We start from the raw sequence: 23,711 nt of genomic DNA, 5'->3' as shown, positions 1-23,711 counted from the left end.
GCAGGAAGAAAAAGCACTCACCCATAAAATTGGTTATTTATCCCAATATTGTAATTGAAAGTGTGGTCTGGTTTAAACTTGTTAAATCAGTTTGAATTATTCTCAATACTTCAGTACTATCATTGTTTTAAAAATCCATGAGTTAGATCTGTTGTGTCTGGAGTATTGTAATAGGCAGAAGAACTACAGTTGCATCTGTGAAAATGATTCTCCATATGGAGAACTCCCTCCACAAAACAACTTAGAAAGATGCTTTGTTTTGCTGTTCAACATCCTGAAAAGTAATTTTCATTTTTAATGGCACATAAACATTAAAAATGCAAACCCAAAACATAAAATTGCATTCACTTCTAAATGTCAGTGAAGCTAAATTTTTCCCTAACCAGTGTGAGGCCTCTAACTGATCAAATATGTGAGAACCTCTGATTTTATCTTTACACTTCCATAATGACTTTTCCTCCATACATATGACTCTCTTTGAGAGTTTGTTCTGCCAGGATTTAGAGATCTATGAAGCTGACACCAGAACGCCATCCCACCTGTTACAATGAATGCCTGAATTCTTGCTTTCTTCTTGTAGAGGGTAACTGTTGAAAATGGACAATTGACATAGCTGGATAACTAAATGAGACTTCTGGTGCAGTTAGGGTTTGCAAATCTTCATCCCCTGTCAATTCAGATTGATTGATCGATCAATTGATTCCATTCCATTTATTAATAGATTCCTATGAAACATTTCAAAACAGTTTAACAATTAAAAACACCTATAAAACAATTTCATATTAGGCTTGGCACACTCAAAATTCCCCTCACTTCCACTCCACTCATTTCCTCCTAGCTCAATTCCATATTCAAACACTGCTGTTCTCCTTGAGAAATGATTAGGAACACAGGGTCCAAATAGTTCTCTACACACACTCTGTAAGCCTCAGCCCCTTGGGCTACAGTGTTTGTGAGATCTTCCTAGAGTGTGCGAAGCTTCCCATCCTTTCAATTACAACACTGCAAGGGCAGCATCCCAGGTTGAAGGCATTTTTGATGCACATGACACACAGTATTACTAATAAACAACCTTGCGATCTCCCTGTTGTGGAGTATATCCCCCCCCCCACCCAATAACTGATTCTCAAATGTTTTAGAAACAACTGAGAGTGGTGTGTGATACTATGGTGGCAGGCATTTCTTAAATAAGAAGTTTTGATTCAGATGACTAGCTGGATTAGTTTGTTTCAGCAAAAATAAGGAACCAAATACTTGAACAGATGATATGCAGTTAGTGAGTTCCTTTCGTCCATCAAGATCCCTAGCAGAAGCTTTGTATATTTTCATGCAAAGCGTAAAATTGAAATGGTTGCCTTTAAGCATGTTACTTGAAAGGTACTTTGAATTTGAATTCATATGAATAATTTGGAGCAATAATTTTTCTGTTTGTGTGGAGAAACACCATGCTTACAACACACAAACACACACACACACACACAGCCCTTCAGATTTTTGCATGTTAGAAAGATGCCCTGAGTTGTGGCATTAAATGGTGACTCCTGGGATGTTCAGAACCAACTCAAATTAAAGTTTGACAATTGAACTCTGCCTTCAGCTTTTCACCTCAAAGGGATAACTTTTTAAGAACAGATGTGTATAGTGTGATGCCTCTTAGGTTCAACACAATAGGCTGGAAAAAGAATTTCCTCCAGCTTGTAATGCCTCAGTGAAATCAGAGGAGTGAGTTTTCTAGCCTGGGAATTATTTCTGTGCTGAAAATATAGCATGCTTATAGGATAATTATGTGCTTGCTCAGCCTGCATTCGTCATTCTTGCAGCCAGCAACCACTATTGACACCTATACTCTGGCATTGGTTACTGCAACCCAGGGGTCAGCAAACTTTTTCAGCAGGGGGCCAGTCCACTGTCCCTCAGACCTTTTGGGGGGCCAGACTATATTTTGAAGGAAAAAAAAATGAACGAATTCCTATGCCCCACAAATAACCCAGACATGCATTTTAAATAAAAGCACACATTCTACTCATGTAAAAACACCAGGCAGGCCCCACAAATAACCCAGAGATGCATTTTAAATAAAAGGACACATTCTACTCATGTAAAAACACGCTGATTCCTGGACCGTCCGAGGGCCGCATTTAGAAGGCAATTGGGCCGCATCCGGCCCCCGGGCCTTAGTTTGGGGACCCCTGCTTGTTGTTGTTGTTAAGTCGTTTAGTTGTGTCCAACTCTTCATGACCCCATGGACCAGAGCACGCCAGGCACTCCTGTCTTCCACTACCTCCCACAGGTTGGTCAGTCTCATGTTGGTAGCTTCGAGAACACTGAGTGCAACACTGTAACCCCTTAGCATGGGGTTTGTCCCTTAGCATGGGACAAATCAGAAGGGCACTAGGTTGGGGAAGGCTGGACTAGATGTTTTAAAGATGGGAACATCATTCACAGGGGGGGGGGAACCACTCACACTTGGCATCATAATAATTAAAAATGCATTATCCATTTACAGCCTGGTTTGAGGTATGGGGAGATCAGTTGGGCGATTGAGTTTTGCCATATTTTCTTACATTCACATCTCTCCTTTCTTCCTTCATGGAATTCAAGGAGGAGGGTATGTGGTTCCAAGGCTGTGCATGCACTGTAGCCTGGCAAGATCTGCTATGACTTGGCATCATGTTCCTTTGGACCACACCCTAGTCTAGATAAAAGGGGGTAAGTGTTTGGGGGATGAGAGCCTGTATGAGGGAAGGAAGACGTTCAAAGCTCCTTTCACTTTGCACGAGAAAAGAATCCTGTGTGTTTTGTTCAGTGGTTGCTGCCCTGCTGCCTTTGCTTGTTCATGGGGTGGAGAGAGAAGTCTCACAGCTTCGTGCTGAATGAACAAGCTGTAGGCAACAGGCAACACGTTGCTTTTCCCCATTCCCACAATGCGTTTACCAAGTGGATTTATAGCAACATGAAAGTATCTTGAGAATATGAATGTGTCACTGAAAATGTACAAGTCAAGAATGCTTGAAATCCAACCCTACCCCCCTGCAAAAAACAACAACACATCTTGTCCAATTATGCTCCAATTGCCAACTTGATTCCAATTCAAGCTGAGAGGAGTTTATTTGCCCATCATTAAATGTGTGTTTACATCCCATGTGGCCTTTGAATCAATGATTGCATTGTGCAACCCCCAACAGGACACACAGCTACTAGATTATCCTTGCTTCAACTTTACATGCTGTATAGGAAAGAGTAGCACCCCCTAACTGAATGCAAAGCATTGTGTTAAAAGTTCAAGAGCAGTCAAAAGGGTTTAAAAGGTTAGAATGATCTTGTTAGTATCTTTGATTCTGTGCATTTTCTCACTTGCCTGAAAACTTGCCTTGGCCAGTGGTCCTGAGGTGGAGGAGCCTGCTTCAAAACTCACGTGTTCCCCAAATGTAAGGTGCAATCCTCATTCTGGCTGCCCTGACGATGGCTGATCCCTCTTCCTCAGCTTTACAATATTACCAATGACCTCCAAGCTCCAAATGAAATTTCTCCCATGAGAATCTGTTGTTGTTGTTGTTGTTGTTGTTGTTGTTGTTGTTGTTGTTGTTTTAATTGACTTATGTCTCTTCACTGGATCTGAAAACTGATCCAAACTAAATAGGTAGGAAGGGCTTTTTAGCCAATTGGGACTTCATAAACTCAGAAGATTAAGCAGTTAAATTTTTAACTTCAGGCAACTGCAGCAAGGGGATGACTTAATCTGCAGCACATGGCTGAGAATTCATATATGAGAACTGTGTGGGATGGCTTTTCCCCAGGAAACTGAATATACAGTCCAACATGCTGTTTTAGGGAGGGAGGGAGGAGTTTTGTAGACTGTAGACAAAACCTGAGCTCCTCAGGTTAAGTTGATCAAAGCAAGAGTGCAGCCATTCATCACAATGCTGGGATGATAAGGAAGAGGGAGAAAGGATTTGGGGATGATAAACTAGTACAGTGGTACCTCAGGTTACATACGCTTCAGGTTACATATGCTTCAGGTTACATACTCCGCTAACCCAGAAATAACACTTCAGGTTAAGAACTTTGCTTCAGGATAAAACAGAAATCGTGTTCTGGCAGCGCAGCAGCAGCAGGAGGTCCCATTAGTTAAAGTGGTGCTTCAGGTTAAGAACAGTTTCAGGTTAAGAACGGACCTCCGGAATGAATTAAGTACGTAACCAGAGGTATCACTGTATAGTTCTAATATCAGACTCTGCGAAAATCATCAACATTCCAAAAATTAGGTTCCCTGGTTTGAAATAAAGTCTTGTATCCTCTTTTGAATTAATCATGTGAAAGGCTGGACTGGATGAATCCCAAGCCAGAATTAAGATTGCCGGAAGAAATACAACCTCAGATATGCAGATGACACAACCTTGATGGCAGAAAGTGAGGAGAAATGAAAGAACCTCGTAATGAGGATGAAAGAGGAGAGCACAAAATATGAAGCTCGACATAAAAAAACTAAGATCATAGCCACTGGTCCCATCACCTCCTGCAAATAGAAGAGGAAGAAATGAAAGCAGATTTTACTTTCTTGGGTCCATGATCACTGCAGATGGTGACAGCAGTCACGAAATGAGAAGACATCTGCTTCTTGGGAGAAAAGCAATGACAAACCTAGACAGCATCTTAAAAAGCAAAGACATCACCTTGCCGACAAAGGTCCGTATAGTTAAAGCTATGGTTTTCCCAGTAGTAATGTACGGAAGTGAGAGCTGGACCATAAAGAAGGCTGATCGCCAAAGAATTGATGCTTTTGAATTATGGTGCTGGAGGAGACGCTTGAGAGTCCCATGGACTGCAAGAAGATCAAACCTATCCATTCTGAAGGAAATCAGGCCTGAATTCCCACTGGAAGGACAGATCCTGAAGCTGAGGCAGCAATACTTTGGCCACCTCGTGAGAAGAGAAGACTCCCTGGAAAAGACCCTGATGTTGGGAAAGATTGAGGGCACAAGGAGAAGGGGACGACAGAGGACGAGATGGTTGGACAGTGTTCTCAAAGCGACTAACATGAGTTTGACCAAACTGCAGGAGGCAGTGGAAGACAGGAGTGCCTGATGTGCTCTGGTCCATGGGGTCACAAAGAGTCGGACACAACTAAAGAATTAAACAACAACAGCAGCATCCTCTGTTACCAAATATATTAGATAGAGAATCCAGACACTTGCCATTTACTGCATAATCATTTCAACCCAGTGCTGGTTTTCAAATTCTGTCAGACATCTTGCATGCTCAATGTATTTTGTTATTTTCCTGAACATTAATTTTTCTGTGGTATTAAATGTTCCAGTAGTACGAAAGTTTCAGATCTCCCAAGGGTCACTCTTCTTTTCTCTCTTAACTCTAAAAACAGTTTCAGCATAGCTGTATTAAACATGTTTGATTTGCCATTCCTGGATTTCTACATACTGGGATAAGACCACTCCCGCTCTTGGGGTGGTATTCAACAAAATATTGGCGGTAGTACAAGGTTTAGAGCTAATGCAAAGATATTTCCTCCTACTCATCTGTCCCCCTGTGTACTCTAGGCCACCCCCAAATCTACTTTGGATAGGGAAATTGCCAGAACAGCTACAGGGGGCATGAATGGGGAAGAGACTGTATTTAGCTGTGTGTTACATTTAATACAACACTTCGTATTTTTCCGTGAACTTTTCCTTATGTTGAAAAAACATGTATTGTAGTTCATTAGTTGAGCCCTGAATGAATGATCTCTTTTCACTTTGTCACTATGTTTTCTAAAAGCATTCTTCTACAATGTGGCTATTTATTAGATGAAGTTACTTTTATTCCTTAATTTTCACAAGAATTTTTGTTTAATTTTCGGGGGGGGGGGGCTACATGTTGTAATATCTGTGCCACTAAATAACCAAAACTGAACTTACTGTTTATATCTAAACTCATCTAGGTTTGAAGATGCTTTGTTTCTATGCTCCACATACACTCTTTTGTAAAATAAATAAGACAGACTAAGAAGCAAAGTCACAAATAAAGACAGATTAAAGAGAACCTCTTTTATCTCCCTGTGAATATCAAGCAGGTGACCTTTTTCTATACATTTAATTATTGGTGTAATGCATTCAAAATGACACATTTCCCAATAGGCAGCAGTTGGTTGTCATGTCAACACATGTACTTTATTTACAACTGTTTGCATTCTCTATTTTTCATTCCCGCTTATTTTGGACCTTTTTTTTTGGTACAGAGTAGTTGCCGATTATCTACCTTGTTGGATAAAATGAAAGGCTGTGTGGCAAAATGCAGGGCATAGGAAAAGGTTGGTGAACGATCACCACATATTGATACTGACCAATCCAAAGCTTGCCAGTTTTGTCTAAGATTTGAATAGATACATGAATACATGAATCCAATACATGAATCCAACTTACCTGAAGAAAGCTACTGCTGCTTATGTCATAGTTGATACTTTTCATAAAGCTAAGAAGGATGGACTTTGGATAACATGGACCAGGTATTTACATATTGCCTAGGTGTAAGCAATGCTGAGGCCATTTATTAATCATTTCTTGAACTGTTTCCTATCATGCATTTTTAGTAACAAATATACCCGAGGCCTTGTGGAGTATAAGAAAAGTGTAGCAAAGGAACCAGTTCTTGTAGGTTGATTGCAGTATGAAGTCCAGGAGTTATAATAAAAGATGCTGGACAGGTGGACCGGAGCTGGGTTATATGTACCTGGAAGAGGAATAATAGCCCTGAAAGCAGGTAATAGGGGGTGGTAAGAAAGCCATAGCTGATAGGGATCTAGGAGAGCAGGCTACAAGAATCTACATTCCAGGGAATGTAGGGAAAGGAATATGTTGGGAAACGTCTTTGTTTTCCAAATAATGCTCAGAGTTCAGCAGGGAGGATTCCTAGGCTGTGCATATAAGGTTTGGAACTCAAGGCTGTTGGTGGTGAAAGATGAGTCAGATTCTCTGGTCTGAGTGTTTGCTTAACATTAACTCATAAAAAACTATCAGAAAATATTTTAACATACATTCTTCTATTCCCATTGCAGATGCCCATTATATAACCTGTAGGATTCAAGAATGTTCAGAGACTACCAAAAGCGGACCTTTTTTGCACTCTATTGACACAAGCTCTCTTGTCGTCCAGGATGAGTACATCTTCATTCAGGTATGGGTTTGCAGAATCCAAATTTGCAGCTCACGCTGAAGCTGCATGCACAATATCAACTCCTTTGTGAGTTCTGTTTTCCATGCCAAGCACTATTTTTTTTTTTTGGAAAGAACTTAGTTGAACAGAAATATGAACATATGCAAACATGGAAATGGTTTTACAGATTTTATGTTTGATATTGGTCTAAGGGCAGGGATGTCTTTCAGGACCTTTAAATGTTAATCTGCATCTACCCTCTATGCCTGATTCTGCCAGATATTTATGCTGAAGGTTTTTTCTTTTTCTTTTTGTAAACCATTGAATTGCCATTTGCATCAATTCATTCTACTTCAAGGAAAACAGTTTCACCTTTTACCCGCCAGGCACTAATGGTAAAAGTTTGCACCCTGATTATAATGAAATTCACTTGCCATTGTAAATTGAATTTTTTTAGACCTTCAAATGGAAGAACCTAAGAAAATTCAGACTGTAGATGCTGTTATTAATTTGACTGACAGTTTAGAAATGTAGCTCGTTACATTCCTTTATTCCACTTAGAATATAGCCTCCTATCTGTCACCTTTTGTATTCATTTCTTCTTTTCTGTGATCTTTGCTTTTCTCTCTGTCACTCTAATGACTTTTAATCCTGTTTCTTTGTGCATCTGTTGGTCTGTCTTGGCATCACCTTTTCTTGAAAATTCCAGTTCATTTGTATGCCTTGCTTTATTATTCAGCTCTTCACTCCTTTCATAGGTTTATCCATCTCTATTTTTGTTCCACAAATTCTGTTTTGTCTCTACTGGTCCTTCATTGCTGGGTGCTGGTAATGCCAAGGTTACAAGTTTGATCCCCGCATGGGATAGCTGCATATTCCTGCATTGCAGGGGTGGAACTAGATGATTCTCAGGGTCCTTTCCAACTCTATGATTCTATGACCTGTTGTAAAGTAACAATTGCCAAAATATGGAATGAGCACTTGTTTTCCTAGTCTCTGATTTTTGAGATTTGAGATTCAGTAAGTCTTGATTGGGCAATGGACTCTTCATTCTTTGGATCAGCTACTTTGCATAGCTGGATCAGTAAGCATACAGATTATAGTTTTTATTAAGCAGTCTCATAACTCTCTCTCTCTCTCTCTCTCTCTGTGTGTGTGTAATAAAATCAGTAAGTTTATGGTGGGTATGTTCTGATACTTGTTGGATGGATCCTTCAGGCAACCTTGATCTACATGGTGGCTGCCACAGTCAGAATTTGTTGGGAAATAACTAGCCAGAATATTGGGGAAATAAGAGCACTTGAATTTATGCCTTCCAGGATAATGCTCTGTCAATAGTTGTTGCTCCATAAACTGGTTTTTTTGTTTTGTTTTTAAGGTTTTAGCTAGGGAAACTTAGCAATTTGTCTATATCAGTTCTTAATAGCTGGCAAGATGGTAAAGCAATGAACTAAAGGGTTTTAGGGTTAATTTTCTAATATCAATTGTTTTGCCTGTAGTCTATGAAAGTTCAGCTGATCCAATAATGAAGTTGTCAGCCACGGAGTGTTTCTGTGAGGGAAGGGGAAGAGATGCCTGTGATTCAAATGTTAGAGGCAGAAAGAGCTGGGTAGCGAATGATGAGGGACTGGCAGCTGAATGGGAAGAAGTTTCTTTTGAAAAGAAATCTAAGAAGCAGGGATTCTAGAAGCAGATAGATTAAAGAAAGGGAGAAGTAGGTCCGATAATGAAATACAGGAACTTGAGAGAGGTGTAGGTGAAAGATGCATATAACTGAAGAAGAGAAAGGGGTCAAGGAAAGGAATGACTAGTGAAAAGCAGGAGTTTAAGATATGAGAATCTGTGTGCTATTGGCATGAACCGTGTGCAAGAGAGTCAAGAGTGCCGGGCAGACAGAAGTTCTTTACCATTAATTAGAGTCAGCAGAGCTGAAGGCAGCAGGATAGAATAGTTAGGGGATTTTAAAAGTAGCACCTTTGGATATAGCATGTGGCTGGAAGAATGAGTTAAAGAGTAAGTAGTATTTGAAAGCAAAAGTGGATCAGTCACTTGAAAACAGAGAATGCTGGGAGGTCTGACAGTACAACTAAGGGGTTTGGCTTTTTGTTTTCAGTATTTCAGTGCTTATAAAGGAGAATTTGGCTTTTGTTGATGGGTTTGTTGTTGAGGTTCTGAGGACTAAGAACAGAGACAGTGACAGAGCTGAAAGTTATTTTTTTCTGCTACAGAGATGAAGGTGATGACATATTCAGATCAGAGTTGGACTTAGAAATACCCGGGCTTTCCCTCAAACTTCAGGGCTAGAGAATGTGAAAAGAGAGCTCCCAGTTTTTCTTCTGAAGCCATGCCAGTCTGTTTGTACCAGTGATGAGAAGCTCTGTGTGGGCTGATCATTCATCTGCCTGCAATTGGCATCTACTGGAATCAGAACACTTGGGGCTGGAATTAATTGTTGCTAATTACTCTAAGTTTAAAAAAGCCAACAGATTAAATGAGGTGTCTTAGAGGTACTTATCTCTGTCTATCATTTGAAATTAATGGTACAGAACATTATTATGTTTATTATTTGGAACATTAAATAAACATCAGATAAATAAGTAAGACTGAGGGACATATGAAGATCTCACAGGTGTAGCTAAGAGAATGATCACTTTATGAAAGTGTGTGCGTGTGTGCATTAATCAGCTCTATGTTTACCCTGAATTAGGTGGCAAATTGATGTGATTTGTGAAGGTTCTCATGTTTCTGTGTCAGATCATACTATTAACAAGGCATCTTGAAGCAGATTAGGGACTCCCTAAGTTTCTGAGAGGATCTTTCTGTGTACATACCACATTTAATTCTAGATTCAATTGAGACTTTGTACTTGTTCTTTTTCTGCATACTCCACATACAATCTAGGTTTATTGCATATTTTTGGCCCCTGAAAAATGCTTCTTGAAGAACTTGTTTCATTCTGAAAACAAAAGCTCATTGCAGATTGATTCTGCATTAGCCCACAGTCTGCCCATTTGAAAACAGAAAGAAATAGGCAGTCCTGGCAATGGGGCGTGTGATATTGATTGTATCCCCAAAAATCTCTGGGGAGTGCAGAACTACTCCCCTTCATCCACATGAAATGTATTCTAATGCTCTAGGAAGAGTGTAGACACAGTTGATTTACACCAGGTAGAATCCGGAGTAAAACCTTGGGAATAAGCATACCAAATCAGGAAAGCGGAATATGAGGGAAGAGTCCAACCCCAGCCAAAATAGAAGACTACTTGCTTCCAGATTCTCTTAGTATACTGCGGCTGTATGGGAAACTCAAGTTCAGATCAGGAGAGATGAAGGTGCACTATAGCTATGTATAGGTGGCAGTGTTTAGAAACTTAGGAATGCTGTTAAAGAGCTGTTGTTGCCCATGGAGACATTCCTGCCATGGTTTTTATTCAAAACTCTTTTCACAGGGTTCTGCAGCACTTCAAGAGGTGCTCTGTAACAATCAAAATGACAAGAGCGGCTGTGATAGATGTGCATATGTTTTGGAGTGACACTTGCAGACATCTACCTGGTAGCATCCATGACAATAAATATGTCCACACTCACATCCACCCACATCCCACTTTATAAACCCACATTTTGAAACACTTTTCATAATTTTCTTTTCCATATGTGAAAAGGTAGGGTTTTCACATCCATATAGGTGTGTAGCTCTTTAACATGGTGCAACAACATCTTGAAAAAACCACTTCTGCCTCTAACACTATAATAACATTCTTCTGTTGTGTTGAGGGTTAGTTAAATTCATAGACTTTCTCTTCCTTCAGCAAGGTTGCCCTGTGCAAAGTAAGGCTCTCTTTCTCCTTATTACAAGTATGAGGTTAAAAAAAAAGGTGAAGGACCCCTGACAGTTAAGTCCAGTCACGAACGATTCTGGGGTTGCTGCGCTCATCTTGCTTTACTGGCTGAGGGAGCTGATGTTTGTCTGCAGACAGTTTTTCCGGGTCACGTGGCCAGCATGACTAAGCCGCTTCTGGCAAAACCAGAGCAGTGCGCGGAAATGTCATTTACCTTCCTGCTGTAGCGGTACCTATTTATCTACTTGCACTTTGACACGCTTTCGAACTGCTAGGTGGGCAGGAGCTGGGACCGAGCAACAGGAGCTCGCCCCATTGCGGGGATTCGAACCGCCGACCTTCCGATCGGCAAGCCCTAGGCTCAGTGGTTTAGACCACAGCGCCACCCACATCCCACACAAGTATGTAGTAGGAAGAGGGAAGTCATTCCTGCTACTCTGGGGAAATGATCATCTGTGCATCCCCTATGAAAGAGGCCAAGCAAATATGCAACAGTGATGGACAATTGCTCAAGAATTCTCAGCCTTGGATCTGACTAAGTTTTCTGCAGGTTTCCCGCTGAAACCAGTGAGATTTAAGGCATGCCTATCTTGTTCCATTGATTTCAGTGAGACCCAGGTTCAACTAACTTAATCTGAATACAAGCCATTGAGCTAATGGCAAGCTTTGGGAGCAAGGAAGCTGTGCAGTCCCTCAGCTTATCTGACCAGCTCTGGTGAAATGCCTTACCTAAATGAAGTGAGAGATGGATCACAGAAACTATAAAAAGGGTGAATGCCTAAATTTCCATACACTGTGTGCCTTATAATTAACCCAATAATAAAATGGAAATATAACCCCAAACTTTGTGATTTTATGCAGTTAGCTTTGGATGAAAGATTATGGGTATGAGACTGCAACCCAATGTCCACATACCTGGGGGGGAAGCTCTGTGGAAGTCAGTGGACTTACATCTGGGTAGACAGAAGAGTTGTTTGCTTCTATACTTCATTATAGGATTGCTCTCTCAGTTTAACTGCTGGCCAGAACAAAAGGCTGCGACCTCAGCACTTCTATATTCTTCCCAGTGAGCCTGGCCAGACCCCAAAGCTTTATGTTCCTATCTGGAGCACTGTAGTCTATTTGGAGCATTCAATGCAGCTCTTCCAACCTTTATCAGAGTTAGGATTGGCATCAGCATCTGGATGCACTCCATTTCTGCTTTAAATTGGGATATCCTTGCACCATTAACCAAAGAGAGATGTAATGGGGAGGCAATAAATTATCGTTATCCAGGGACCTGGGCCAGAAACACCCCTTTTTGTCTTTGCCTTGCATGAAATATTTACTCAGGTTTCTGAAGCGCACAAGAAGAAATGTAAATGAGGGCTGTGGAGTGCAGAGTCTCTGCCTTGTTGATTGTTTATGCTGTCTGTTACTCTCTACCTTTCCAGCATTTCTTCCTCAAATCCTCTGTATCACTCCCATTTGTTATGCAATTTCATGCCTACTTGAATATTGAGAAGCTTTCCTCTTCAAATAGTGTTGGCTGGTGTGGCTCTTTCCCCCATGACAGTTGAGGGCATCCCATTCTCATCAGTGGCTTCCTTAAATCACCCTGTACCGATAAAAAGGGTCAAAACTACACCAATATTAATAGTTCCAATTTTAATGTCTGCTCTTACTGATGATGATACTGAGTCCAAATGGCAATGGAAGGGAAAGGGGATATTTGATTTCTCCTGATGAAGGGAGGGACTGTGGCAATTTGAGCTTGATGAGAGAAATTACAGGATGAGATACAGTGGCGCTTGCTGCATGAGAGACCAGAATACGTTATCATAATGGTTCTTTAAGTATTGCTCTTGATGCTGCCTAATTTTTTAAGTATCACTTGTGAGCTAGGAGAAGCCTAGATTTTTAAAAAAATAAATAGAAAGGGTGTTTGTTGGTAAAATGAGACTCTTAGCTAGAGTTCTTTCAACAAGAAAGTCCAAAACCTTTCTGGATTTTGGCTACATCCTCTGCAGAGGTGATGCATGCAGAGAATTGGTTTCTGCTGTCCGCTGTAATATTCATGAAGATAATCATCTGATCATGCTGACTAATTTTACTGCTACTTTTTGTTAAAAAGACCACTGTGGTAGACTGTTGACTCAATATTTATTGGTCATTAGTGCATGTGGGTCTTACAACAAGAAGAATTCTTACAACAAGAATTCAGTCCTACATAAAGTTTGGTTTAAGAAAAGAATACTTTCTAAAGCATTTAGCTAAATACGAGTATTGGCAAAAGTATGTCAATACTGTATTCATGTAATTCTTGTTCCTGTTACTGTCTCCGAGTTTCTTTCGCAATTCTACAAAGGTGCAGCCAGATTTCATATGTCACATCTGTGCTTGAGTCTGGCACCTACTTCAGCTGGTCTTTGACCTGATCCATGTATGAAACAAGATATCTATAGGTGACAATTCCTTGGAAAGCTAGAAAAGAAATGAAAAGCCTCTCCTCCTCCGGGAGGGGAGGGGAGGGGTTGTGGTCGGGAGCCGGCTCCTGCATCACCGGAGGGGCGTCTCGCCCCAGCGTTATCTGTTCCTGCTGCCGCACTGCACCCCTAGCGATCAGCCAATAGGGCTGACGCAGGGGTGGGGTTTTAGCTACCTTAAGGCAGCCGCGGCGGTGCTCTCCGCCATTGCGTCTACAGATTTACAGGAAGGTCCATATTTACTGGTTTACAGAGCAATATAACTGCTGCCCTCCATGCCAGGCTATAGGACAGAGGTGACTCTCTGCTTAGCTCTCCCAGATAAGCAGGCCTATTTGCAGCTTGTGAATTTGCAGCTGGGTATGAAGCCCACTGACAGTATGTCCACCAATGGAAAGCCCTGAAATGGGAGGGGCTGGGGAAGCTTGGATTCTAAGCCAATCATAGCCATTGCCAGCTGGCATTGGACCTGACCCAGAATCAAACACCACACCAACCTGGACCCGGTGCAGGTAGCTGTTCTCATTGTCCTATCCCCACTTCTGCTGCAGCTGCAATGACGGACCAGATTGGAGATGCAATTGTGGCTCTATTGTTCTGCAAATCTCCACACAGGGATGGGGATTGGTTAGGATTGCAGCATTACAAATTTTTATCCCAATATAACTATGCCATTGCTTGGATCCAGATGTCCACAGTGTTCTGATATGCACAAAGAATCATTTTCACAAATAAGGGTGTCCTCATTTCCTTCCTTAGTCAGAAAATGCATGTGGAATCCTTTCTTTCATGGAACTATGCATGTATATTGGAGCTGGGCACCATTTTAGGTCATGCCATCTATTCATAGCCATCTATTCAAATTTATTCATAGCAATTATGCAATAGAAATATATTTTTCCTTGGCTCTTCAGATGGAGCTATCAGGTTTTAACAGAAATCGATCCACACAATTTATTTTTAACTTCTCCCTCTTTAGCTCAAATTGATTTTTATCTTTGTGATCAATGGTGACAAGAACACTCTGGCAGGACCACAGGGGTCAGTTCCTTGAGTCTTCTATTGAACCAGTCATTAAAAGCTTATTATGAAACTAATAGGATGGAGACGTTTCAGGGATGAACATGATTGCAGCTGTTTTATTGGTGAATAATGCCTGACAGTGTTGATCTACTTATTATCAGTCTTAAGAAATGTAAAGGAAGAGGAGGAATGGATTGCTCCCACAAAAATAAAAACCCAAGGAGACTAGAGACCTTGCAACACAGATGCTTATTTTAAAAACAACAGCACAGTGAAGATATAAGAGCAATGTTCAATCAAGTGTTTTCTTATTTGAGACTGTGCATTCCCTAGTTCCTGTCACTGTTTCATCTACACTGAGCCAAGTATTATTGGATTTGGAACTTGAAGCAAAACATCTGTTGGCAAAAATTGATTAACATTACTCTCCTTCTTTTGCTTCTGGGGGCCTTTTATTGTGCCGTTTCATTTAAAATCTCACTTTTTTCTCCTTCCCTTCCCTCATCCCATTTTTGTCTGGTGCATCAAAAAACATCTGCACAAGGGAATATAATACTCACCTAAAAAGACTAAAATGTTCTCCTCCTATAACTCTTCATAAAGATGATTAAATATAAGCAGCTGTCAGTATCGTAAGAATTTTTACTTTGGAGGGAAAGCTTGAAGGGTGTTGTTGTGGATGTTCAACTTCAGTTTTTTATATGTGGCCTGTGCAATTGTTTTGGGAAGCAGTCATTGCTGGGTAGGTGGTGGTAGAAGTCAAGCATTTTGCCTAATTAGCAAATTGATGAGATACCATGGTTAGAGATAAATGCGATGCCACAAGGTCTCAACTTGCAGTGATAGCTACGTTTGGGAACTTTAGCTGTTTGGGCTTACTATGGGCTCCTGACTCAAAGAGCAGGCATGCCTATCACAGTTAATCAACAGAAGAAGAGCACAGCATTTTATGAAATCACCAGTGTGTTTAACTTTGAGGACAAGTTGCTAAGGGTGCACTCTTATGGACCCTGGAAGAGTGTCCTGGGGTTATAGGAGACACTGGATATCCCTCTCCAATGTAAGAGGCAAAGTCCTGATGGCAGAGAGAGAGAGACTTGATGTTGGATTCCCCTTTGGTGCCGCTGCTGAAGAAGCAGACATCCTGGCCAAACTACAGCTCTGACTCTGGTAAGGCCAAAAAGGTTGTATGCCAAGGGAGGACTGAGAAACTGCTGGGATCCAAAGGATCAATGCCATCCTGGTCCCTGACACCAACTGGGGTAAGATCAGATTCACTCAGGTATGTATCTGCATCTCTCCTTTACTTTCCCTCCCATTGTTTCCAAAAGGAAACAAATTGAGATACAGCCAACAAAAGCTGTCTGTGGACAAACACCGGCTCCTTCGGCCTGGAGCAAGATGAGCGCTGCACCCCATAGTTGCCTTTGACTGGACTTAACCATCCAGGGGTCTTTTACCTTTACCTTTACCTTAATTCCTAAGGAAGACAGCTACTCTGTTATGAATCAGGTTTTATTATAAGTGGTATGCCTCTGAATACAGTTGCTAGGAGCTGCAAGTAGGGAGAGTGCTGTTGTGCTCATGTCCTCCCTACAGGCTTCCCACAGGCACCTGATTGGTCATTGTGAGAACAGGATCCTGGATTATATTGGCCTTAGGTCTGATCTAGCACGGATCTTCTTGTGTTCACAGAAGAAATATTTGGAATGTATTAAAATAATTTTATAGGAGACACAGATATTGTTATGTATTGAGACTGAAATCAATAGGGGCCATTCAGCCACCAATCAGGGTCCGCCTCCTGGCATGACCTAACCAATCACAGGCGAAAGCTGCAATCAGAAGTAAGCACACCAATGGGCAGTTTCAGGAAGTGAGTTTTTGGTGGGTTTTTCTCCAGTCTTCTCTGGGTGGTTTTTACACAGTTTGGGTTCCAGTTTAAGTTGCTGTTTAAACCTTATTTTATGGAATAAAAGAGATTAAAGGCACCATGCTGACTCTGTCTCCTTCCAAGCTGTATATTTAACAGATATCATGCTGGATTAGCATTTTGTTATAAAGATTTACTCATTTATTACATTTGAAGTGCAGTGCAGGTATGAAATAACGCAAAGAGGTGGGAATAGTCCTGGAAAAGTGAAGTCAGAACATCAAGCAGAGAAGACAGATACATTTAATGATAAACACATTTGTCCGATGGAATCATTTCAATTGGCCAACTTCCTAATTAAACTCATAAAATATAAAGCCAAGGGAAGGGGAAAAAACCCCACCCAGATTAATGAGCCCATCATTAAGTAAAGGGGGAGTAAAAAAGACAAACCCAGCTAATTCTGGGCTAAGTATGATGGATGAGTGCAGGAGAAATAATTGGATGGCATTCATCAAATATGAAATAAAAGGTGGTGTCGGAGGAGGGGGAAAGCTGTAATAATCTCTAGGATTCAGTGTAGGCAAGTTTTCTTATATGCAAAGTTCATCAAAATAAATGAAAAAGGGGCTCCTGAACTTCATTCCTCACTAGAGAGCTTCACAAATGGTAATGAAGGTTTGATAATTGCTTGTGATTTTTATTACCCTAGGTGTAAATCATGAAAAGGCTATATCCCTGCTGATGTAAGCATCAGATTGGTACTCCCAACAGAGGGTTTCCTTTCTTTCTCCCAGTGGAGCTGCATCTGAGCACATAGCTATGTTTTGTTTGTTTGTTTGTTTGCTTCCATGGTGTTTCATATAATGTTTGGAATTTCTTGCCACTCAATGCAGTCCAGCAGAGTCTTGGAGGTACGATTGTGGTGACATGTCTGGATTAAAAGTTCAGCTCATCTGTAAAGCCAGTCACATGAATCATGTAGAGACCACTGGAAATGGTATCATATGATGACTTATCCCTGATACGATAATCTATATAAAAGACTTGGCCATAATGTCATTCTGGCTCTTGGTGTGGACAGATTCCATGTGCTGAGAAGGGATATGGATACTATGGACCTGTTATTACAGTAATTACTGGCAAGGGAAGAGATAATGTTGAAGATATTTAATAAAATCTTGTAGAAGGTGACTTAGCCATCATTAGACTATTATCCCTTCTTAGCCACTCCCCACCTCTCTGGATTTGGCTGGCCATGCCAGTTCACTCTCAAGTCCGGTGCTGCTGCAGATAAATGCCATGTTGGTCTTGAATAAAACATATTTGTTCCATGATTTAATGGGGAGGACATGGGTGGGTGGGTGAGCTGAGTGGAGCAGCTCTAAACAGCTTTGTCCCTAGTTTACTCAGTGCAGCACCAGTCCAGACCGCAGGCATAGAGAGGGAGTTGCTGTTATCCGCTCTGTGACTGGAGATGAAGGTCTGTTTTAAATGTTGGACCTGAGAGAAAGAATAAGGTTCTTGTTGGTCTACCATCTACCTCACTGCCCAGCAGTATCTCTGGGGTTGAACTGTCAGAGTTGGTCTCAGGGGTGCTGCTGGAGAGTCCTTCCATGGTGGCATTTGGAGACTTCCACAGCCATTGGCCTTGAAGGAGGTGGTGGTATCATCAAGTTGCTACTCTTCTCTTCTTGGGCAAGGTGCTCCAGCAGACAGTGGTGATCTTCAGGTGTGCTTAGATGAAACTGATCTGGCTAAAGGCTTGGTTTGGTGGTCAAAGCTGTCTTGGTTGCCCTAGTTGATTATTTTTGTCAGAAGAGACATAGGCGGAGTGCAACCCTGTTGATTCTCTTGTGCCTCTCAGTGGCTTTTGATGCCATTGGCCATGGTATCCTGCATCACTTTCTGGTGGTTTTGCTCCTATTTTGAGGGTGGTTCCATAAAGTAACATTGGGTGACTTCTGCTAAGCTCTGTGGGACTCCCACAGGAATCAGTCTTACTCCCTGTGCTGATACCTATATGAACGTACTGGAAGCAGTCATAAGGGCATTCAGAGCAACGTACCATCAATATGCTGATGCCTCCTAGCTTTATCCTTCTGCTCCATCAGTATCAAGAGAGGCAGTGAAGACTGTTAATATGTACCTGAAGACAGTAATGAGTTTGATACTGACCTGTAATTTGAAACTGAATCCAAATAAGATGGAAGTTCTATAATGGGGTGATTCCTAGGGCTAGAATTTGATGGTCCCTGTGTTGAATAAAACATATAGCATAGGGGCCCATGGAAGACTCTTTTGGCTGGTGTTTCCATGTCTGTGGAACAAATTCCACACTGAAGTGTACCTTGGTACGTAGTATCATAGAATCATAGAGTTGGAAGGGACTCCAAGGGTCATCTAGTCAAACCCCTGCAATGCAGGAGTCTAAACTAAAGCATCCATGACAGATGGCCATCCAACTTCTGCTTGAAAACCTCCAATGAAGGAGAGTCCCCAACCTCCTGAGGGAGTTAGTTCTACTGTCAAACAGCTCTTAGTATCAGAAAATTCTTCCTGATGTTGAATCAAAATCTCCTTTTTGTAACTTGAATCCATTGGTATGGGAAATGCCAGGTTAACATTTGTGATTTTTTTTTGGGGGGGGTCAGACTTTTAGATACTCATGGGTTTAGTCATTGTTGTTGTGCTAACTGTGTTATTTGTGCAATTTACGATAATTATTTTAAATTGTTTTACTTATTACATATTTTGTTTATAGCATCCAATTTTTTGTAAGTCGCCCTGCAATAATTTTGATCACTATTGCCAAATTTCTTACTAAATAATAAATAAATAAAATCCTGAATCCCAACATTCTGATTGTACAAGACATATTCTACTGTGGGTGGGTGCCTAATAATTGTCAATAACCATCCTTCCTACTATTTTTGCAACAGAGGGAGATTGTCAAGTCATGCTACTGAAGATACCATTGCACATCGCAGTGTTAGTGCACCGACTGTTCTTTTGGTAACCACTTTTTCCGGACAAAATGATCACAGCTCCACATGTCTGGATTGAAAGTGATGCACTGAAGAATTCATGATAAAGTCCCACATTCAGAGCAGAATCAGATTCCAAAAATCTTTGACTGCTCTGAAGGACAGGCCTCTTTTTCACTTCTCATTCATTGCCAGAGCCTTGTCTGGAGAAGATCAGATATGAAATCTCTGTGCATTATAGCCAGTCTTAGCTCTGCCTTTGAATGACAGCTTGTCTATAGAAATATGCCACCATCTAGAGATGATATGATTGCTGGGAGTATTATTGATGCTACAGCAATATAAAATGCCGAAATTTCAAAGGAAGGAAAAATACATATCTGCAAAGGGAATTTTCTATGCTTTATTAGAAATCTTAAAAGTCAGTAAATGTTTTGATATAATAAAGGAGCATTTGGTCTATTGCATTATCTCAGACCCTGCGTGCATGCTAAAGCAAATACTATAGAGTCAAAATTTATTCACTTCACTTTTCTTTTTCTTCTGAAAATATTCTTGCTATCCTTCCATTTGACCAGTGACAAATATAAAACCCTATATCTTTGGTACCAGCAGGGCCTGGATATACATATCCAGTATAGATATGTGTGTTCTCTTATTTATCAAGTATAAGTTGTAGGCACTTTTAGAAGTGCTTAGCCAGAACTGGTAGTTTTGCTTCCTCCCTTTTTCTTTATGTAATGATTTCATTTCCCATTTTATTATTTATAGGAGCAATAAAAAACAAATATTACCCTAATATTACCTTAAAATATATGTGATGCAAATATTCTTCATACTTTCATGTATTTTATTTACAGTGTAGACCCACACTGGATCCAAAACAGACCAATTAGGGAGCCCCCGTTTAGAACAGTTCTCTTTGACACCTGTGTTGATAGTGTTCCTTTTGAGTCATAAGTTGGCAGTCCCTCTGTACATCCTTTCTTTCTCTGTTTCTTACTAGTGTCATCTAGTGCTGTGTCAAAAGTAGAGGTTGATTATGACAACTATATTTTTCTTGCCCACTAAATCAGCTGCCCTCAAAAGGAAGAGTTTAGATTGGTTTGGTAAGCCTTCTGCTTTATAAATCCATGCTGGCTGCTAGCAATTTCCAAGAAGTGGCTACAAATTGATTGCTTTATAATTTGTTCTAGCAATTTCCCAGGTATTGAAGTCAGACTAATGAGACTATAGTTCCCCAGGTTAGCCTGGCCTCAATACTCAGGAAGTTGTTAGAACAAATTATACAGCAATCTGTCTAGAAACACCTCAAAGAAAAGGGTTTGATTTCTAGTTGCCCATTTGGCTTGGGTGCAAAAACAAAACAAAACTATACTTGCTCCAGTCCTTCTTCTGAAACTCAGCAGATAAATCATAATCAAAGTTGAAATGTGAGGTTGTGCATGCAACTGAGAATAGAAACTGAGATGAAATTCAGAACAACACAATTGTGGATGACTATTTCAGCTTCATCAAACCTGGAGAGCAGGATGACATTTACGATTTGCAGGCATTCCCCCCCCCTCTTCCAAATAATGATGCTGAATTACCACCCTGGATGCTTTAGCTGAGATTTCTGCATTGCAGGGGGTTGGAATGGATGACCCTTGGGATCCCTTCCAACACTATGATTCTATGAACCAAAAACCTTGCAAAATTGTCGTGGAGTCACCGAATGGTATGTGCTTAAATAGTATTCATTTCTCTCTCTCTTTGTATTTGTACAGGTGACAACTGGTGGAAGAGCAAATTACTATGTGTCCTACAGAAGGGAACCCTTCACGCAAATAAAATTGCCCAAGTACTCACTACCAAAGGTAAACGTGCCTTGTATAAGTAGTATTGATAAGTACAAAGTCTTGGACAAGAAGAGATAATTTAATCAAGGAGATGGCCATAGCTCAGTGGTAGAACATTGGCTTTGCAGACAGAAAAACTCAGCTTCAATTCCTGGGAACTCCAGGTAGGAATGGGAATGCCCACTTCCTGAAACCCTGGAGAAGTGATGCCAGTCAGTGCAGAAAATACTGAGCTACCGGTAGATGGAGCAATAGTCTGATTTGGTGTTAGGCAGCTTCCCATCATCCTGCTTTGTTTGTTCCTTTTCTATCATTCAATAAAGATATATATTGTTTATTACATTTCTATCTGTTCATAAACAAAAGAACATAGAAAGCTTCTGGAGTCACACCAGTTGGGGCCATCTATATGTACCATAGTCGTCGTCATCTTCTTCTTCTTTGGTGATCACTCATAGCCAAGTAATATTGTCTTCCATGAACACGGTCTTAACAGTGAGTCCGTAAGTGACTCTGGAGGCCAACTCTGGATCCACACGTCCTTCCACAGTGGGGACATATGTTTCTGGGCAGGGGTTGATCACGGTGAGGATTTGCCAAGTGTGCCTTCCTCTTAGAGCATTTCTCTCTTTCGTCCTGAGTTCAAGGGTCTTCAAAACTCATGACACCTTTGGTAAAGTCTGTTCTCCAATTGGAACGCTCGCAGGCAGGCCAGTGTTTCCCACTTGTCGGTGCTTATGTTACATTTTTAAAGATTTGCCTTGAGAGAGTCTTTGAACCTCTTCCGTTGACCACCAGCATTACGCTTTCCATTTTTAAGTTTGATATAGAGTAGTTGCTTTGGAAGGCAATCATTAGGCATCCACACAGCATGACCAGTCAAACGAAGTTGATGTTGAAGAATCATTGCTTTGACACTGGTGATCTTTGCTTCTTCCAGTACACTGGCATTAGTTCGCCTGTCTTCCCAGGTGATGACTGGGAGTGCCTCCCAGACCTACCTGGAGATGCCAGAGATTGCCTTAATTTTCCAGGTATTAAATAGGTCCAAGACTGATGTTTCCCAGGAAAAGGGCAATTTGGTAGCCACTTTGGGATGGATGGAAATTCTAACTCCTTTCTTATTGCTAGAGCTTAGTCTCTCTTATTGCAAGTTCAGGCTCACTGTCCTGGCTAGCTTGACAGCTGTGCTTTCCAGGTCTACTTGGTAGAAGGAGCCCTTTAGGCTGTGAATCTTCCAGGAGCAATAAAACATGCAAATGTATAAATAAAAAATGAAGTAGGATGAAACTCCTTCAAGGACTCTGGAATCTCCTTCCCTCTTCCTCACTAACCACCCTGCAGCCATTTTAAAATTAAAAACACACAAATAAGGAAAGGCAGAATATGATAATTTATTGGCTTGGTCTAATAGAAAATTGTTTAACATCACTCATAACTCATGGTCCTTCCCCTTGCTGTGGCATAAGTCATGGTAATTGCTTTGTGTCCCAAAGGGCAGAGAAATATAAAGATCGGGGGGTAATAAGCCTTTTATCTTCCTTAACAGGACATGCATATTATCAGCACAAATGAGAATCAGGTGTTTGCGGCAGTTCAGGAATGGAACCAGAATGACACATACAACCTTTACATCTCTGACACCCGAGGGATCTACTTCACCCTAGCCTTGGAGAACGTCAAGAGCAACCGAGGGTTAGAGGGTAATGTCGTCATTGACCTTTATGAGGTAGGCATCCAAAGCAATGTTGAAACAACCTTGTTTCTTGCAAATATCATTTCATAGTAGGGCTGTCTGCTAATTAAAAGGATTATTGTCTATTACTTAGCGTGTTTGCAATGAAAATTAGCATGCAGAATTATCAGGAAAATTAGCATGCAGAATTATCAGGAGAGCAATACAAATACTTTGAGGATATGCTTTATTTTGCTTAATTTATGACACTTCTGCACCACATTTCTTCTATTGTGAATGGTCCAGGAACTGATCCAACTGTAATATCAATGTTTAGTCTATTTTTGTTCATTTTTGTCCAACTAAACTCTTGGTTGAAAGTTCATCAAAATATGAACTCTATCCCTTAAATGATGCTAGACTGTCCATGTGCTCAGTACTGAGGAGTACCATGCAGGTCTTGAACTCAGCTCTCAAAAGTGTTAGGCTGAATTCTTCCTCAGCAATGCTTTCTGACATATTTTTTTACTGTTGAAGCTTTGCAAGCGTATGGAGATGCCTCTATCTTACAAGGGATGCCAGATTGCTGCTCCCAAGCTATGTGCATTCCACGAAAGTGAATTGAAGTTAATTAGTGTGGTATGGATGCAATGTGCACATCAGAAAATAGCCTGTGTCTTTAACCATCTTTCAGAAGAAATATTTGTGAAATGTTGGCAAACATGTAAGTCTGTGCTGGCACCCTGGGGGTGGGGGTGCTGCTTGTTTGTTTTTTACTGGCAGCTTTTGTTGCCTGTGAAGCCTCAAATGAAAAAAGAAGGCTAGTGAAATCTCATATGGCAGAAAAATCTTCCTGGGTCTA

The 23,711-nt window shown here is 40.9% G+C and overlaps 1 protein-coding gene across 2 annotated transcripts in view; it reads left to right on the top strand.

Moving 5' to 3' along the window:
• SORCS3 (sortilin related VPS10 domain containing receptor 3) overlaps positions 1-23,711 on the top strand; it is a 410,921-nt gene that overhangs the window by 292,246 nt on the left and 94,964 nt on the right. For both annotated transcript variants that reach the window (XM_033149721.1, XM_033149722.1), the window contains exons 7-9: positions 7,049-7,167; positions 21,103-21,192; positions 22,724-22,903. In XM_033149721.1, the coding sequence (XP_033005612.1) occupies positions 7,049-7,167; positions 21,103-21,192; positions 22,724-22,903 (389 nt within the window). The remainder of the gene's footprint in view (positions 1-7,048; positions 7,168-21,102; positions 21,193-22,723; positions 22,904-23,711) is intronic.

Source organism: Lacerta agilis, chromosome 5 (genome assembly GCF_009819535.1).
Source record: "Lacerta agilis isolate rLacAgi1 chromosome 5, rLacAgi1.pri, whole genome shotgun sequence".
Taxonomy (NCBI): Eukaryota; Metazoa; Chordata; class Lepidosauria; order Squamata; family Lacertidae; genus Lacerta; species Lacerta agilis.
This window is presented reverse-complemented; position numbering and strand designations above follow the sequence as displayed.